The sequence below is a fragment of the Plectropomus leopardus genome, chromosome 14 (assembly GCF_008729295.1).
Source record: "Plectropomus leopardus isolate mb chromosome 14, YSFRI_Pleo_2.0, whole genome shotgun sequence".
Lineage (NCBI taxonomy): Eukaryota > Metazoa > Chordata > Actinopteri > Perciformes > Serranidae > Plectropomus > Plectropomus leopardus.
Window position 1 is genome coordinate 20,769,239 of NC_056476.1, and position 20,505 is coordinate 20,789,743.

The window sequence follows — 20,505 nt, forward strand, 5'->3', positions numbered from 1 at the left end:
TAAGCCATAATGCCCAGCCTTACCTCAGTTGTATAAGTACAAGAACTGCAACGAGAGGAAGAAGGAGTGAGACGGCGCCCTAGACGCAAGCGAGAGATGTAACCAGATAATCACAGTTTATAAAAATGCAGGATAGCGATAATATAGACATTTCATACACCAGATATACAGTATGACACGGAACTACGGTTGTGCATTCAATCCAGGTCGGATGGTTCATATGAGTCAGCTGTACTGTCACTACTGTCACTCTTTGTCACAGTTAGTGGAAAATCCAGTCTGCAATGTAGTTCAAACAACTCACTGACAAACCAGAGAATTACACAGTAACATTTATCAGGTACACTGCACATTACACTCTGTGTGTAGGGCACCGAGTGCAGGCAGGGGCACTGTAAAGTTCAATCAAAAACTATGACCAGAAATTTTTGGTGGGTGGCGGTTGTGCAGCAGTAAGAAAAATTTTTTAAAAAGCCATAGTGTCACAGCTCTACCTAGGAGAAAACAAGATTGGAAGTACTCTGCTCTCTTAAAATACTGGATTAAGCCTAAAAACACTTAGATGGCAAATATAAGTATGTGTCAACCTGTGTTATCTGGCCTAAAGTTGGAAAAAGAATTAAATTTCATCCCAGCTCATTCAATACTGAGAAGAAATAAGCCCAAAACAAAAACAATCTCTAAAAAATAAAAGCTATGGGTAACTGTAGAGACTGGGGCCTAAACAAAGTAACAAAACAGAAATCCAGTTCCTTCACACGTACACACTGTGCCCTGAGCGGTCAATGTAGAAATTACAATACAGAGAACTCTAGGCAGGCAGGTCTATGATTGGTTATTGTGGGATCATCTTAAATAAAGTTAACCAAACATTCAGAATGGAAAATATTAAAAAATAAACTCATCTTGGAACGACTGTCAAAACTCTTTTCCAACTCACAGAAATCCCAGCAGAAACAGGCCAATACAAACAGCCTTGTTGGTCAATGAAAACAATCAAAGCTGAAGCTGTGTGCTATGATAGCTGGTTTGAAACAGGTCAAGTGTACAAACAACTTTCAGCAAAGGTCTGAGATGACTGCTCTTTGATAGCGTGTACAGATAATTACTCATCGAAAGGTTCACATTTCTAAAAGCGTACAGCATGATTATGTGAATAATGTGCGTGAATTATTGGCTGCTGAAGGCAATGCAATAAAGATATGATAGCCAATTCCTAGAACAAACACCGTAATGATGTATGGTTAACGCTTCTGCAACCGCATGTCTCTGTAGAGCAAAGAGTAGCATAATGCACTGTGAGTAATGGATTTAAATCAGAGGCTGGTTACAAGCATTCAGACGGCAATAAGCAGTAGCAGGACACATTATGTTGACGAAAGCAAAACCTAATGTTTGCTGTGTATTTAAATAAGAAATGCTAATTGCTTCATTCTTTCATTCCACTGGAGGGATGTTGCTATTGCAGCCAGAAGCACTTGGTACTGACAAACTTGAGCCTGATGTGCAGAAAAGTTAGCAGGTCAGATTATGTAATACACAACTGGTTCAGGTTTTGAATCCAGAGGATTCAAACTTTGTTCCCTTAAGCATTAAGGGAACAAAGTTTACACAGTATCCGTCTTCTCGACTAGAATTAAAGTCCACCCACACCAAGAACAATAATAAAAACACACTGATGAACAATGATAAGTCTTTCGGCCATGTCTTCTGCCATATTGAATGAGACGACCTGTAAATCCTGGTAGATTTTGATTGGCTTTCAGAGATTCTATCGTTCATCAAATCGCTCTGTGAAGTGATCTCATTGACATCAATAATCACCATTGCTTGTTTTTTAATTGAGGTGTGGGCTCCGCCATCTACTTGATTTAAAATGGTTTTTAAAATATGTTTACAGTTATTGTCATAGGTATTGTTATTGGTGTGAAAGGCCTTTGATTAGTTTAAAAAGGTACCTAGAATCGTCTGCCAGGAGAGCAATCAAAGGAGATTTACATTTTTCATCCCATACATATCATGCCTTTCTATGGGCATACTGAGCCAAAACTGTGTTCCAAAGTTTCATGATTCTCATAGAGTTCCATTCAAAATGTAAACAGAGTTTCATTGATAGTTTCCTTGTTTTAAAGGTATAACATTATGAAAAAAAAAAAAGTAATTAAAACTAGCAAATAATTTTCCTATTAAGATGAGGCCCAATTGCTTTAAAGCCTTATTAAATAGGCCTTTTGTAGCAACTGCCTGTTTGAACAGGTCATCAGGACACATAATATCAGTCACGATAGTCTCAAACTTTTCACTTCTAAGAAACTTAGGACTTTCAGAATTCCTTGACTTCTCAGTGCTTTGGATTTCTTGAGTTCCATATGCTGAAAAAGGAACTTGAGATCACCAAAATTAACTTCATCTATCTACGTCAGCCATTGTTTCCTGAAATGTGACAGCTGTCAGCTGTGCGTGAACAATGCTTTGAAGAACACATGGTAAAGTTCGCTACATGATAGCTTCACAGGGTCACATACACTTGCCCCTCATAGATCTATGCATCTGCTTTACTGCAAACTGAAAGGAGATTAAGTTTGATTTTAGCTTTTACTGTCTCAATCGTAAAGCAGGCCAATTCAATTTAATATGTTCTTATTATGTAAGCTATAACCAAATCTACCAAATAAAGAGGCAAAGGCTAAGCCCAAAAGCAAACATATGTGATGTTTGACACATTTAAAAAAAGGTTTTCAGTAGTACTAACTTACAGTATGTTGAATATTGTTTCTAACGTGTAAGACATTTGAATTGACAAATTCAGTGGTATTCGCCTTTGAGTACAAGAAGGATCCTTCATTAAGGGCTAGTGAGCAAGTTTCTTTTTTTCCAACTGCCCAGATGACAGAAAAAATACATTACACAAGGTAACAAAATAGTTTGATGACTGACGCAATTATGAACTATGCAGGCACATGCAGCACAGCAGGTCTAGCAGACTGAAGTGACAGCAAACCAGCAGCTTTCTCCAGCTCATGTAGGAAGTTCTATATTTTCAACCAGCCTCACTGGTGGGTGGTCTCCATAATGTACTTGCCAAAGACTAAATTTACTGGTATTTTGGCAAATGGCAAATGTTAATTTTAGACTTTGCACACCACTAAAAACTTTTCTATTTTAGTAAACCCAAAGGTTTACTAAAATCACAAAGACAGTTTACAGATGCTAATTTAGTCTCAGGTTTGCCTAACTCTCAGCCAAAGTCAACTTGAACATTAAGCTTCACCCCGAGAAGGAATCATTAAAATTCTCAAACAGGAAATGTACGAGGCACAGCAAAGTCACTCAATGTTTATCATTGACAATAATATATGGCATAAAACCAATCTATATGAAAAAGCACTCAATTGTGTCTCTGCTCATGTGTCTTGATCATTAAGAGTTGAAGAGGAAGAAGAGGAGTCCTCTCAAAACAAGATTTGACTGTGATGAAAATATTTTTTTGATTACAAAAATACATCCTAAAGGAGATGTTTCAAAACAACTTTCTACCAGTTCTTATAAGCCTATAAGAAAGTATCCTGGCAATCGGAATAAAGAATATAAATTGAATTCAACATGAAATCTGCTAGTGCCATCACCCCGCAAAATTCTGGCATTATACATCCTTTTCAGCAGGTGTCCTCTGTCTGGGACATATTCATTATTTTCACAGAATACCGAAGGTAATCTTTCTACCTCAATAGGGTCTCCCGAGGTTTTCCTACTCATTTGTTTCCCAAAGGGTGCACTAATCTCAACAATAATCCAATCCAGATTACCGTTATCACATTTCCCACTAAATCCTCTTATGATGCCAACCAGTTTTTCAAAACTCAGCTGGGAGTTAAGCCTGGGGGACTTTCATCTCTGCTTGATGCAACCATGTGAAGCGCACAGCACTATTTACTGGCTGTCCTTTCAGCGTCACCTGGGATAAACTGCACCCTTGTTTACTCTCTTCTTCAGCCACAGAGCTTTGAAGGCAATCAATATCCTATGATCTGCAGAAAAGGGTCTGTCAAACATAGATCATCCATCCTGCTACATACATAGCATCTGGGCCTGCAATTCTCCTCAGTACTTGCTTGAGAAGAGATATAGCTTACAGAGGGATATTACTCAACAGTGATGCAGTTCCAAATATGTGAATGTGTTTAAAATGTGCTTAACGTTGTGTTGAAATTGCATTTAAAGCACTTGGCTTTGTGGCCTCTCACTCTAGTCTCATTACTCATCTGGCTACATGGATACAAAGCTTTGTCAGCTTTGCCTGTTATTACATTTTGATTGCTTTTGATGGCAAGCAAGGGCAGAACATGAGCCTCATTTTAGCCGTAAGCCAAGTCATTTGTCAATGAAACAACTGAACATGACACGCTTTTGCAAATGCTTACATTTTTGCTTAGACTACTTCATGGAATCATGATTTCCCGCCACCTTTCATACAGATGTCACTATAAGTGTCACCTACAAGGCCTCAGAGGACCGCAGTGGCCATGTGTGCATTTGAGAACTCTCCAAATCTGTTAGCATAACCTTCCAACATGTGCCATGCACTCAATTACTGCTGGCACAGGAAGTGGATGTGCCAGCACAGGAGAGCTGTGTGACAAACAGAGGGTGCTGGGTCAACTGAAGGCTTGGAGCTAGGCGGGGACAGGAATCGCACTACAAAAAGCAAAATAGCTGGGCATGATTCCTGGTTTCAATGAGCCTAGGTGACAGATCGGCCTCTTGATTCTACAACAAAACAGACAGCAGCAATAAAGCCTCCAACAGAATGTCCTGCGAGGAATTAAAGTCACATCCAAAACACATTCACTTTTGAAATGACCTAGATCTGGCTAGCTGATATTTATACATGATTAAACACTCAAGTACAGCATGCTCATTGTTTTGGTTTACCCACCTGAAAAAGGAGCAAAATCCTAGCATTTTATGCTCTTCTGTTGGGCTTATGTGTGGCAAGTTTATTTCCTTTATTTAATTAAGTGTAAGCCCGTGAGTCTAAATCTGGATTGGCACACTACTCTAAATTCTTTTTTGACAGCTCGGCTTTAGAGGAATGCTTTTCTTGTCTTGAGGAAACCATGTCTACCATGGGTGTGACTGTTCAAATTATGTGGACAAAGACTCTTTCGCAACAGCGCGCATTATGACACTCCAAAAGCTGACTTATTATTTTGTCCCAGCATGCTGCAAACATGTTAACTATTCTGCTGGAGCACTGTGTCGAATTGACATTGTATAAGAAAGAAACAGTCACCATTTCACTGGTTTCGTTGCATTAAATTTGTAACAACAGGACAGCCAAAACATGACGTGCTTGTTGAGGGGTCTTCAGAGCTATTGTATTATCTGAGTGAAGCAGGAAATAAAATGCCTGGGGTATTCAAAAAGTCTGTTTTCATTCTATTAACAACAGAAGACCGAAGACCACTTGTAAAGAACTTGACCTCTGCCTACTTATTTGTTTTGTGTTCTTAAGAGGCCACTTTATTAAACCTGTGGACAAACATGATTATGTCAGCTTAGGGTGGTTTTGTGCCATTGCAATTTCTGAGCAGATTTCTTTTCACCAACATCCAAAGCATCTGAGCTACCAGGATTAACTGCTGGTGCAAAGGGAGACTCTAAAGGCACAGACACACCAAACTGGCATTAAAGAACCAGCAAAAACAAAAGCCGACTGTTGCATCTCCTCACGTCACCTGTGTTTCAGCCAAAATGTTGCACATGAACACACTGCAGAGACTACAACCAATGCCCAAACAGCATGTACATTCTGGACCTTTCATAAGAGGAAATAACTTTCCACACCAGCAAACAGCGGCAGTCTGCAAAAATAATTCAAAAAGAGAAATCAAAAGATCGTCATGCCAGTTAGCCAGTCAGCATATAAACAAATAATGTAATGTTGAAAAAACAAAGCACATTTACCATGCTCCAGTGAACAAAAGCATAAACCATCAGGAAGCATGTCTGCTAAAAAGCTCAAAAAAGCCGACACGGGCCGACGAGGGCAGATGGTGCAGGACATACCACAAAGACTAGGGCGACAGGCACTCACCGACGGCCCAACAGTGACCTTGTGCCAAATATTTGCTTGGTGTATCAGGGCCTTAAAACTTCCTCAAACATAATTTATCACTAGACTAGACGGCAACTTACGGGGTGATCTACATCTCTGTTTCCCTACTGGTCCAGATTTCTGTTTAGCCATTAAATTAAATAATATAGCCAATACAGAGGACCCAAACTCTGCAGTTCCTCTGAGAGCCACTTGAGGCTGGATCCAAAACAGAGTAAGTCCCCATAGACCCCCATGTTAAAATGTTAATGTTAAAACCCCCATGCATCTACAGAATCTCTTCAGCAGTTAACCCAGTCGCACACACAGTCTTTAGTATCACAGCACACACCCTTGAGCCAAAGAACGAGTGCAGCCCCACAGCGACACACTCATTAGCAGCTAACAGTAGTTTATGTTAGTTAAACGCACACGCCCACAACAGTAAGCAGTGACTGACGGCCCAGGTAGCCAACTCAGGCTGAAAGAGTTAAAGGTACTTTGGTGTTGGCTTTTTAGCTTGTGTTTATATGATTGTGGTTTTTCAAAAAGATGTTTATTCGTGTATATGTTATACATAAAGAGCTAAGAGAGCTTGTGAAATGAAGCAAACTCGCTGCTAAAATACACAATTTAATAACACTCATATTAATCTCATGTTAGTAGTAATAGTTTTTATGTAGTGGGGAAGGGGTTATGTTTAAGATGCTACAATGCATCATCAAGCCATGCCCAAAAAATCCTGAACATGAAAACAGTAAAAACAGAACTCCTCTTACTCCACAATAAAATACTATACAGTTCTCAATCTTTTCACATGCAAGTGTTTCCTAACATATTTAATGTGATTGACAAAAAAAATAGTTTTTGCTTTATTCGGACTTTAATGTTTGTAACAGGACACAAAAAAAACACAGTTGTTATTATGCTTTCTTTATACGCAACATTTACCTTGTCTTTATTTTTTCACTGCAAAGTTTAATCACTTTCTGTTATACTGTTGTCTTACTATTAAGCTTTTAGTCAATTCTTAACCCATACTTACAGAGGTTTATGAAGGAGGCACACATTCACGCAACCTCTGTCTCTTTCTCTATCATGTCAACATCATGACTAGTACAAATGTAGATGGGGATTAGGCAGGTGCAAAACGGGTGTGGCCAGAGAGCAAGAATTTAGGTAATTAATAAACCTCATCATGAACGTGGCTTCACTTGTAAAACAACTTCATAGTCATCTAAACATCTAATACACCGTTTACATTTTAAGTGGATTACTCATCAATCTTTCTACGGAATTTCCGCGTCAAGTGAGTGTAAGTTTGCCAGTAAGACCCCGTCAGTCCTCTTTAGAAGCTAAAATCATTTCATGGCAGTCATGACAGGATCACAGTAGCAAATCACATCCCACAAGTGGGTAGCTTTTTAAAAAAAATAAATGAAACCAGAATTTTTGCCAATCAATCTCCTAAACAGCCAAAAAGTAGGTTGGACAACTTCCAAAAAATCAGTTTTGTCATAATTATTCTGGATTAAAAGGCATGTCTGCCGTGGCGTTTCAACGTTTTTATATTTTGCAATACACTACAGTAAAATTAAGGAACTAACAGCATGCGGGAAAAGTATGACTGTATAAAGAACTTGATGGACTTGATTAAACACTATCTCCAATTGTTTGAGAGCAGTCTTGTTAGACAAAGAATTTACCCATGAAATAAACCTGTCATGCAGCACGCACTCCCTTGCAGCAGCTTTCCGAGACATAAATTAGATGTGTCAAAGCTTAACACATTCTTGAAATGGACTGTAGCCTACAAATGCCGATATCAAGTAGATGAGCCGTCCTGATTTCCTGACAGACTTTAGTTTCAGTGGTTTTTACATTGAATAATATGAGCACTTTTATATCGTAATGCGAGACCTGTATGTGTAATCTCATCACTGTATAATTTATAAATCAGTTTTGTAAGATATAACACTGCAAGAAAGCTTAAGATTTCTCATTCACAGTTGCACAGAAGCTGAAGCAACAACTGAAAACATGCCACTGAGGTAACAATTACCCTTTACAGTACTCTTCCTGTTGTATGTGAACACTCACAAATTTACACCTGCTTAGAAAACACAGCACTTAGTTATCACAAATGTAAGAAAACTCGATTTGCAATTACTTTTACTTTTATGTGGGACAAAGAAAATAGGCAAATCCTCACATTTAGGGGCTGCTTGGCTTCTCTGCTTAAAAAAAGATAACAAAATGAGGGATGTGCACAATCAGACAACCAGCTGATTAAACATTCTTACCCTTGCTGGAAGTACTGGTTGGTTATTACTTTTTTAAGTTATTATTTCGTGAGACTGCTTTCATTCCAATGAAAATGCCTTTGTAATAATCCAGCACAGTTCCAATAGACAGGTTTATTCTCTTCAAGAAAACTGTCTCCAATAAATATTATTTGTTAACTGTTATTTAGTGGGTTTTGTCATTTTGTGCCACACATTTCAGTGACATTCAAAACAGGATTTGGATATTTGGTTAACGATTTCAAAAGGCTTTCGAAATATGCGCATTCATTTTTTAGACCGTTTTAATGATGATATAGTGTTCATCCTGATGGTATTAAGAATGTTTTCTTTTAGACTGGTCGACTAGTCTAAGTTTAACCTTCTGTTTAAATGCCAGAGAAATCGTTGCTAGGCAAATCCAAGGGTTTCCCAGACATATTTATTTATGTTGGCCCCACCACAATAATAGTATTTGCAGCCATGTATTAATATTTTATTTTTGGAGAGGGACCGTTTATTAGGAGCACTGTTGGAATATACTGTGTATACTGTTTTTTTATAAACTGCACCACATTTTCGGAGCACAGAGCTTTCTCTGGGAACAGATGGAGCAGCAGAATGCCAGGCACCGTGAATCTGAAACATAACCATTCATTGCACTGGGTCTCAATATTTGCTTTCACTCGGCTCTGCAGCAGCTGCTCCTCTCATCCGTCGATTTGGTCAGCTCTTCTCGGATCAACTGATCGGTTATTCCTTCTGCAACACAAAATGCCGCTGAGGGATAACAGTAACTCATAAGGGTTGGTAACTCAAACCCCAGCTACTACAGTCCAGATATCGAAGTGTCCTTAGGCAAGACACTGAACCCCCGAGGTTGCTGCCACTGATGTGTGAATGAGTGAAATAATGCTTTGAATCAAAACGCTGTATTATTGCGGCCATTTTATTCAGCACTAGAAAAGGGTCCTTCAGTAATCACCACATATGTAGCCTCTGAAGTGTTAAGCATCCTCTTTGCCCAGAACTGTGTTTCCCAGATCAATTTTCACATCAAACAAAACGGCAGAACAGAACACGGCTTCAAACATCTGTCTGAGTGAACTTTTACGAGGCATAAGGGAGAGAAGGCAACATGTGCAACAACAGCACACATGGACGTCTGGGGGGAGCCAGCATCAGAATAATAAACAGACCAAAGTCTGCCGGTCACTAACAGAGTTTATTGTGCATGGCTGAGCACCCCTCAGACAGACAAAGAAAACAAGCTAGAGGAAATATGGAGACGAAGAAAGATCTCTGTTGAATGTTGTGTGCATGTCTCCATCCTTAAACAGTCGCCATCTGTTGACTCCTTCTGGACTCCACAAATCAAAACATCATCTTTAAACAGATATGAACCAGGTGCTATCGGCCTAATTTGAAATACCATAATTAGATACATAAGTAATTCAAAAGACAGACCAAATGTGGAGCTGTTCTCCACTATGCTGCTGACAACTGCCGCATGGGGTTAGAAAAACACATCTAATCGAAACGCATTACAGTTAATGACAACAAAAGCCAATGTGCAGGTCTGCTGACTATCGCCCTGTCCGATAAATGTCTCCTTTCAGCTGACAGGGGAAGAGTGGAGGGGAGACAGTGAGAGAGGAAAACCAGGAGGACTCGGTCATCCCTGGGGACATGGACAGTTGAACGGGCAGGACAGTGCCAAGCTGAAAAGTGGCTTTGTGGTTGCATGGTGTTCCTGAAAATGTCCCCTGTAGTCACAACAAACACAGGACAGTACACTGGGCCCAGCTCCATTGATTGGCCACAGTTTAGGAAATGAAGCTATCTGAGGGGGGGAGAGGTATCATCAGGAAGCATCTGGCATCCTCCATGTGGGTGCTGGGGAACATCCAGGTTCAGATGGACACTGTGGTACATTTCCATCCCAATTTAGTATTTTTATCAACTGTTTCGTCATAAAGAGGGCTGGGAGTTTTAGTCTGTGTTGGCCTCTCTCGAGCAGTCTGCCCTTTGGTCACAGATTATGTCTGTATCTCTGCTGAGGTGTCGATGTATTGAAAGATGAAGTGGTCCAGAGGTCACTGCTGATAGATGTGTAGCACTGTGAATGACTTCACGCACAGGACACGCAAAAAGTAAACTGGCAGTGGTTTGGAATAGGACATAAAAGAAAGATCCCAAAGCGACATCTTTAAATGTCGTGTTTTTTTTGTCAAACAAACAGCCCAAAAGATGCTCAGTTTAGCTGGGAATACAAGAAAAAAACAGCGAGTCTCCGCAGTGAAGAAGCTGCACCAAATATTGTTTTTTGTGTAAAAAATAAGTTTGAAAAAATAGTTAATTATTAAAAGCATATGATTTTTTTTCTATGTATTGACTGATGACTCAACTAATCGTTCAAAAAAATACATAATCAAAATATTACAATAACATGCTATTGACATGCAAACTGTTGTGTTCGTGTTTTTTAGATTTTTTTTCATAGAAGAACCATGTATTTACTATGGGTGGGGCAAAAAAATGCTGTGTTCATCACCGTTACCCAGCCGTCCAATCACATCAGAGAAGGAAATGTTGCTCAACAACAACAGCAACAACAACAGAAGTCTGTCCTCTCTCCCTTTGTGCTTCAGCCTTTCCTTCAACCAGAGGAAGTACTCTACCTTGTGCTGACATTTTTAATTTCTGTTGATATTCTTTATCATAGTAACCAGGCGCAACCAGAGCGTATTTTCTGAAAAACAGCTTCACCCCTTATTGTGCCTCATTGCCTTTTGTGGTCTATGCTAACAACTATGCTAACAACAACACATATTTAATCTGTTTTAAAACTGTGTCATATCTGTCATTTAAAGAGCAACAATATAGCTGATAATAGCCCAGCAATCGCATGTCACACTGTTTAGCCACCCTTAAAATTCCCTTGCTGCAACAGCCCTGCATCACAATAAGTATGTTCAAAATGTTCGAAATTATACAAGGACACAATGTTTTACACATAAGCATCACATAAAGTAACAATTTTGATCTTAGTAGTGCTTGTGTACATACTATTCACTGGCTATTGATTTACTGCTTGATCTTTAAAGCATACAGTCCACAATCTGAACAGCAGCCATCAACCACAGCACATATTTTGCCTATTAAGCTTTCTCTGGCTCTGGAGCACTTTAGCCTGATAAAGACTGTCCGAATGAGCAACAAATCTCATGATGGAGCAGGATTTTTATCTAGTGTGGATGGGGTTTGTAAAATGATAGATGACAGAGTGATTACTCTGGACTAATGAGCAGAGAGAGACAATGCTCTCTCTCGCTCTCCTGGTACACACTCCAGCGCTCAGGTCAGTGTCTACATGCTGTATCTTGCACTTCAGTCATAGTGAGCCAATCTGGGACATCCGGGATGAGGTAAAGATGAAGGGCTGGTTGAGACAGTGTGGAGACGTACATTCTGTCTGTTGATTACAGGTTGCTCCACCAGTGGGAGAGAGACAGAGGGCTCCTTTGAGGATAGTGGGGCTGTGATTAAGGGAGTGCAAGTGGCACACATAGGCCAACTGACACTGTGTAATCTACTCCTTAAGTCACAGGTGACTGATTCGAAACCAAAGAGACACAAAAGGTGGAAGGTAACCCTTTGCTTAGTTATCATGTTGTCACTTTAAAGGTCAAAATACAGCACAGTATACATAAAATCCTGGACCTTAGCTACAGGACAGCATCCATGCAACTGGTCAGGATCTTGCTCAGGGATACTTAATAAGTTAATACATGTTTGCAGACAGTGGTTTGGAGATGAGCTCTCTAGCTGAAGGGTGCTTTCTAAATACAAGACCAGCATGCCAAAACACAAATGGTAAATATGGAACAGAAGGCTGCCTGCCCCTTTATTAAAGGTATACTTAGCTGATTAACATCCAGCTTTGTATCATAACAATGTGGGTAGTAATGAACTGTGGTAAACTTCTCTCCATCTAACCAGTGCCAAGGTCTCCTTGTTTCCTCCCCATTTAAACGCTGCCAAATGATGTAAAATGTGTCATTCGGTGGAGTTTCACTGGCTCTCAGACTTTTGCTCAATCTACAGGCTGTATTCCCACATCTTCATATTGCCTGCCATCGCACACACTGAGTGTGAAGAGCATAGCAGGACAGCATTCTGAATCGCATTACTTCTTCTTTTTACTTTTAGTAGGTACTATAGCTGCCCTTACAAAGTATGCACTGTTACGTGCAGTATGCACACAATCAGGAAATACTTTTTCGTAACACTGCGCTCTAAACTTTGATTCTCTTTCGCATATGTCAGTTATGATGTAAACAAAACAAACTGCCATTCGCCAAACTTGTCAGAGACGAATATCAAACCAGAGGGCTCTGCAGTTGTAACTTTACAAGGTTTAACTTTAAAGTCATAACTACATGCATTGTGGATTCTAACATTTTATGCATTAAATTAGCCAACACGCATTTCTCCTATCATTGTAATTTTAATGTTTTTGAGTTTGTAATTTCTACGATTATTTTGCTCACTTAAATTCATATTCATATCCCTAATATTACTATTCGACTGGTCATCAGTCACTTGAATGTGCTGTCAGCCGTCATTGTGGCTTCCTACAGCTGTCAATCAGCTGTCAACATGTGACACATCTGCCGCTGCACAGAGGATTGTGGGTAAGAACAGCCAGAAAAGCATGCTGGCTTGCATACTGCAAAATATGACCAGATGTTGTAGAACATCCTGGTATTTTTGCCATGGTGCATTTGACACTATTAGGACATACTAAATCTTTTTTTAAAAATTTTTTTACATAATATGGGTACTGGGAAGCACAGCATCTTTCCAACAGTGAAATACTTCTTTAAGAGGCATGCATCATGTAAGGGCAGGTAGAAAAAAACAAATTAAAACAGGAAACCCACAGCACAGAGTAGTTTCCATCAGCAACACCCCCTGGCAAAACACACTGCCTTTTTAAAGACACTTTATGTATTATATCTTACTTACTTGAAACAGAGAAGTCTGTCTAATCCTCAACCAGTTTCTCCTGACATCTCCCTTTGGCCCCGAGGAGATCACAGGCAATACACCCACTCCAGAGTGACGCCAGTGACATAACTGACCTATATCTAAACTTTTTTTATCTGACAGCTGAGCTCATGAAATGAAATCCCTAATCCACAATGTCAATGTGCACAAGTAAAAAGCAAATCTGAGCACAAAGGGACTGAACATACTTTAGGGACAATACTTACTCAAAGGTGAAGAAAAGTCCACAAGTCACCAGAATGAGGACAAGGGTGAGGTAGAAAACCCCTGTCTGCTTGGCCATCATAATCCTCCCATTGCAGTAAAATTTATTCCGACCCGGGAAGGACTCCCACTTCCTCTTCTTTGGGGTCTTCTTCTTGTAAGGGGTCTCCATTGGTGTGGAGCTGCGAGTGCTTATTTGGCTGTACTCGCACTCTCTCATGGACTCAGATACCCCGAGATGCATCAATTGCTGATTAATATCCCCACAGCAGGATAAATCCCAGGCAGATGTGCCTCTGTGGAGAGAATAAACAGTTGTGGATGAAGTACCTTAAAAGCCATACTTGAGTAAAATACAGATATTGCATAAGAAAATGACTTTGGTAGAAGTTAAAGTTACCTATTAGAATATTAATTGAGTAAAAGCCTAAAAGTTTCTGATATTATATACTATATTTGTATCAAAAGTAGTTTTATATTTAATTTACTAAAGTATTAAAAGTAAAAGTACAAGTAAATGCTGTTAATAAAAGGCAACATTTGAGAATTATGATGTTTACTTATTCATGACATACACCACCTTAAAAATTGAGCGTACCTACACTTGAAGTAAAATGAAAAATACTACCTTGAGTGTTACATGTAGAACTTTATGTTAGAACTTTTTATGGTTATCTGCTACATTTCTATACAGAAAACATTATAATTAAAATATCTACTTGCTCTGATGACATGTTTAGGTAAAATGGGACAGTCATGTTGATTTTGCCTTTTAAATAGTAAAATCTATTTATCACTTAAGTCATAAATTTCTTAATCATTAATGTAACCTCTATTTCTTAAACTTCTCCGTCATGCTTTCCCTGATATTTCGCTGTCTGTTTCCTTGGTGCCATATTGTCTACAATGGACATGTTTGTACACTTGCATTGTGTAACAGTTATGGCTAATTCTGGAATTTTTTTAGCTGACACTGACTCACTGCATGACGGAGAAGTTTAATCATTAATGTAACCTTATATATATATATATATATATATATATATATATAAGTTCAGTATTTAATATTTACTAAAAATGTCTGGAATATGACAGATTGGCACACAGTAGCATAGATCATGATTTTATGGCCCCTGGTAGCCTATAAACATGCTGTTTTCAGTGACTAAATATGTCCCATTTTAACTGAAAACATAAAGTACACACTCAAAACCCTTTCTCATAAACGTTAAGAGTATTGTGAAACTATTTTTGATTAAAAGTCGACTAATTAATACAATACAACATCCTACAAGCATTTCTGTTACACCTCCTTATTATTTTATATGCAGGACTCTTATTACCAGCATGAGATAACCAACATGCAGCATGGCTTTGCTTGCAAGTTCAGGGACCAGTCATTCTTTTTACTTTTGGCTATGTCCATTCTAGTTATCTCAAATCAATAAAAATGATTGTCTCATGCAAAGGACATTTGCAATATTAACGCAGTGGCATGTTTGGTGACTGACTGCAAATATTTTAAGAGCCCAACATGTAAAACCGTATTTGTCCCATTGTACCTGAAGTCTAAAATTACCTGACTTCACCCTATACATTTTTAGGAAATAATAGAGTAGTAAAAGTGAAAGTTGAAATATAAAAACTCAAGTAAAGTATCGATACTCAAGTGCTGTGAAAAAAAAACAAAAAACATTATTATTTCGGTACATTACACCACTGAGAGTATAGCAGTTTCGTTTACAGGCTGGGAGCACAACTTTACAGAAAAATGCCTGGGAGTAAAAAAAAAAAAAAAAAAAAATTAAAAAGTTTGAGAAAAGTGCAAGACACACTTCCTGATATAAAGAATACAGCTAACACGATAGCCTTTTAAAAGATCTAGCCTCAGGCAGTAAAGCTACAAATAAAGTCAGCAAGTTTGGCTAATCTAACGTTAGCTTACCTGACAAATAACTTCACTGGCTATAAACGCTACGGTATGTGTGCTCACACATACCATCGCTAATCGTTACTATCGCCTTTGTTAGCAAGTAACCTGGTTAGCAACTCAATCTAAAGTGCAGCTAAAGCTAACACGGCTAGCAAGTTGATGAAATGACTGTTAAGTTATTGTTAGCCGTTGGTCAACTTTGCAATTAACGGCTAGCTCGCTGGCCACTCAATTCACCGACATAACTACACGCTTTGACCCGGCTGTTTTACTTTGACTCTCCCCGCTCAAGAGGAGCTAAAATGAAGGTTTAAGTGCGCTCTTCGGCTGTCAAGCACACAATATTACAGACACCATCCCGGCTGTGTTTGTGTGCTCTGCCTGCCGAGGCGACAGCTGAAACGCTGCCTTACCGAAGGAAAGTAACGCTGGTCGTCGTGCTGGGGTGTTGTCGCGTAGCTGCTCCTTTCGTTATCCAGGTTTGTTACGAGCCGAGGATGAAGCGAAGAAAACCATTTTTAGAAGTTTGAGGGTCAAAATGAGTTCGAAATTGGCACCGATGAAGAACTTCGTATAAAAAAAGGGAAATCCGGAGAAAAGACCGCACGACGGGGTGCTCTCTCAGACGAGCTCCAGCATCCTGACTGGCGGTCGCTCACAGACACATTAGTGTTTGCGCACAACACGAGCCGAGCAGGACCTTACAGCCATATGTCCAAGTGATTCACAGCCAATAATCAGCACATTTCTTCACCATTCAGCCGCGTTTCCCGAAAAAGTTGCAGCATTCTCCAAGAAGCGTGCAGGCAGGCCGACCCTCCGTTCACATTGTGTCCCTCCTCTCTCCACACACAGTGCTGCCACCCTCGCAAACAACAAACATCAACATGGGAGCAGAGCAGAGCCTCCCAGCCTGCTCCTCCCCCTCCAAGCGAGGCTGAAGTCACTACTGACGAGGTGCAAAGCGAGGACGGGCTGTTACAGGGGTTCCCAAGTCGTGGTCCAGGGACCTCCAGGCGTCCATATTAGCAGGGGCGTGTTCAGGGAGGGGCCAGTGGTGACACTGTGTTTCAGAGCACCATCATCACGCATGAGTGCACAACTGCAAGTTAAGGTCGAGACAAAATGCAAAACAAAGCCCTTTTAGCACTTTAGATCACATTCCTGGTCAAAGGCTATTGTGCGCCTTTTTAAAAAGACCTTTCCTTTTTTGCACGTTACCCCAGTAGGCATGTGAACAATTAAATTTACTTTTTGACGCGTTAGCCAAGGTGGCAGGTAGATGAAAAAATCCACTGGTCAAGTTTATATTTTAACCAGTCAAAATAAAAAAAATCCTTTTTTTATTTCATAAATACATTTGTTTCAGTACATTTAATTGAAATAATAATGTACTGTCTATCATTATATTGAATGCAGACTTAAAGACGAGGCCAGAGCAAAATCTGAAGCAAATCTTTAAAATATTTGGAACAATTTATCACCACTGCTTCAGCACATACAGAAGTTTACTCTGATCAGCTGTGATGAAGTGTACGTATATATCTGGGGCTTTAATTGTGAAAGGTAACAATGGAAAAAGTGAAGCTATTGCACTGCCATTGTTGGAGGAGAAGAGTTTGCCTTTTTGGTTCAAACTATGGGGCCCTTCGTGTAAACCTTCATAAGTATGTGCACAATGCCAGTTAAGTGTGATCCATAAGTCAGGTCTGAGGTCTGAGTCAGGACAGTAAAATAGCGTGTGGCTACAGGACTCTTAAGCTGTCTTCTAGAGAAAAAGGACATATATTTTAATGTAGTATTATTTCACACTTGGACATGGTGATAAATAACATGAAGCATCTATACTGACCTGTTCTCACCTGCACAAAAAATGTTCTTCAATAATGTTCTGTGGAAAACAGGAGGCACAATTACTGCATGAATCAACTTGATTCAGAAAGATGATAAAATTACTGGAAAGGAGGACTGAAAAAAACAAACATTATCATTGACAGTAATTCATTCAATAAATGGGGAGACAATGAGTCACATGAACTCTGTTTCCACTGAAAACAGACATGTGGTGATGTCGCCACATGGCTCGTGCCCCCCTCTCGTGCCAAGTACAGTTCTCTGATGATGCAATTTCCTGTTGAGCATTGGTACAGATGATTGCATCATCAGCCCACAGTTCCTCTGTCATCTTTTCTCCTCTGAACACCTACACGTGCGCAAGCACACACGCTCACATGCACACACGCCTCCTCATCTCAGTCCTGAAGTCACCCGAGCGGATTAGCTCATTCACTCCCACAGCCAAACAATTATCCACTTTCTCTGAAGAGAAGTCTGGCTGCATTTCGTGTAATGTGAGAGGACTTAATTGTTCAGAATCAAACATTTAGTCTCAGCATGCTTTTATGTTCTGCCAGTGCATTTGTTGTATTAAAGTGAGATTTTAGGCATGTTGAACTTATCAGATCTTAAACGACAAATCATCTCGGAAAACTACTGTAAAATAGGACAGTTTAATTTTACTTTAAAAAAATCTAGAAGACGGATTGCCTTGAAAAAAGAATGTAAATATAACTATTAGTCTTAGTTTATGTTTACTTTATACGTTGTATTCTGCTGGCTGCATACAAGTCAGTCATATTTATATCTTCTTAAACATGTTAAAAAAACAAAATTTGCAGATCTCCCAACTTCATCATTGGCAAAATCATCTTTGTCAGGATCAAGTTAAGTCAGACTAACTTGGTTTACTGAAGTTGCTAACACTTAGAAAGTACAAGCTAATTTCACTTGTCATCTTTAAGTAAGAACTTCACCAGTTAATTAAATACAACAAAATTTCAACTAAACTTAGCAATTAGACACAAACATAACATAAATAAAGAGTTATAGTTGTATTTATAGTTGTATAATCTGTTTCTATTGTTTCAGTAAGATCAGCTTGTCAGATTTTACAGTGTACATTACTAAATAGACAGAGTTGAATGACGCATTTCTAAGGCGTGATTTCCTGTTGTGTCGTGCATCTGCGGCCCGGCTGAGAGCATCATTGGCTGCCGCTGCCGGGCGTGTGAAGCTATCAACTGGCACATGTTTCACTTAATCTGTTGGAAAGCTGTGGATGTTTTCAATGGTTGCTAATGATCTGTAAGCCCTCCGGACTAATTCCTTAACTGTGGCGCTCGTTAAGCGATGTGATGACATATGGCTGAAGCTGTGTTTGTGTTGGGGAATAAGTGGACGTGATAGGGCCTTTGAGTCCCGATCCAAGAACAACATGGGCCTGAATCACATCCTGCCAAGGCCTCATCCAGGCAATATTGTTTCGTTTAGAAAGCTGGACAGGATGAAAGTGCACAGTGACATCAAAGCCTCATCAAGAGGCCAGTACTCTCCAAAGCTACAGTTATTGGTCTTGGCCTGATCTGGTAAACATGTTCACACCACTCACCACACATTTATTGTAACATATCTCCCGAAAGGTCAGAGCAGTCTCTTTTGTTTTCACCCAATGCTCATTCATCTACCTACGTTAGCGGTGAGAGGCAGCAGGGCAGGGTACCCAGGCCAGCGGTAGCCAATGATGGGCCTGGCTTCCTCTCAGCCACCACATCCATCCTTTCAGAGCTCGATGACTCAGCTTCTCAGAGGCACAGGAGTGTGGGAGGTTTTCTCCTGCGGCTGGCTGCCTACGTGAAACGCATCCTCCATCACCAAAAAAGTACAACAAACTCACTTTCCATACAAACTTTAAAATTACGTTACAGAATTATCATAATTTTTAAAGCACTTTTTCTAAATCTTTTTCCCAAACTTTCTCTTTATTTGTTTGTTTTGTTTCGAAATGTTTCACAAATTGCAAGAAATTAGTAGATTTAGAGAATTATTTTTTTCTTAAAAAAAACCCCCAACAAACAGCTAGTAAAAAATGTCTAAGGACAAATGAAAAAAAGCCAGGGATAAACAATATTTGACTGTCATAATTATGTATTTAAAATAAAACTTTTTAAAGCACATTTTCATTGTCTTGTTTGCCTTGTTTGCATTTTTTCACTTTCTTTTTAATTATTTTGTTAGTTTAGTTTAGTTTCCTTTCCTTTTATTTTGTTTCATTTTGAACCAATTTTTAGGTCATTTTCTTTCTAATTGTTGGATCATTTTTTTTTTACTTTGCTCATTGACCTCTTCCCATGTTTTTTTAAAGAAATCAAGCCAATTTTTCAGATTTCAAAGGGTTATGACGCCAAGAGTTACCCGAGAGAGTATGAATCATTTCTTCCTCCGCAGAAACATGCTTGAGTTGGAAACCAATCAGGCTGTTAACCACCTTCTAAGCTGCTGTAATTAGCTTTAAGGTGTCAGTAACATTTTAACAAGATGAAGATGAGTGATCGAGCCTCTCTGCAGCCAAGCAGCACAGCTTACAATCATACTTTGAGATTCAGCCTGTTGTCAACCTCAGGAATGCTATTATTTAAGGCAGCTTAAAATAGGACTTGGCAAAGGAATGGAGGAAAAAATGCTTTCAATTCCAACTGAAGAGGAAATCATTCTAGATACTCTATTCAAAGACAAAATAAATAGAAAGTAGGAGAATAATGGAGAGTAGCTGTGCTGTCAGACTCATCCACATTAAAGGCAGCCTTTGATGTGTCACACTAGATGATAATAAAATGGGTTGTCGGCAGTTGTGTTTTTCTTTCTTTCTAACTGAACTGATGCTAGAAAACGCACACAAGTCAGAGGCAGTATAGTTGACTGCAGAATAGAGATTGTCTCATGTTTACGTCGTTTGAAAGAAATTCCTCCCTGATGTCTGTTTATACTCGAAACAACATTCATACCTTCATTAAAAGAGAGACCCGCGAGCCGGGGAGAACAGCAAACAGTAGGTTTAAATAAGAAATACAATAATAATA

The 20,505-nt window shown here is 39.3% G+C and overlaps 1 protein-coding gene across 4 annotated transcripts in view; it reads right to left on the reverse strand.

Moving 5' to 3' along the window:
- LOC121953391 (palmitoyltransferase ZDHHC14-like) overlaps window positions 1-16,543 on the reverse strand; it is a 66,183-nt gene extending 49,640 nt beyond the window's left edge. For 2 of the 4 annotated variants that reach the window (XM_042500455.1, XM_042500454.1), the window contains exons 1-2: window positions 16,003-16,537; window positions 13,659-13,952 (exon numbers count right to left, since the gene is read on the reverse strand). In XM_042500455.1, coding sequence (XP_042356389.1) covers window positions 13,659-13,900 — 242 coding nt within the window. In that variant the 5' untranslated portion in view covers window positions 13,901-13,952; window positions 16,003-16,537. Of the gene's footprint in view, window positions 1-13,658; window positions 13,953-16,002 lie in introns of all 4 variants that reach the window. The other 2 variants (XM_042500457.1, XM_042500456.1) reach the window with 1 other exon arrangement.
- Window positions 16,544-20,505: the final 3,962 nt, after the last annotated feature.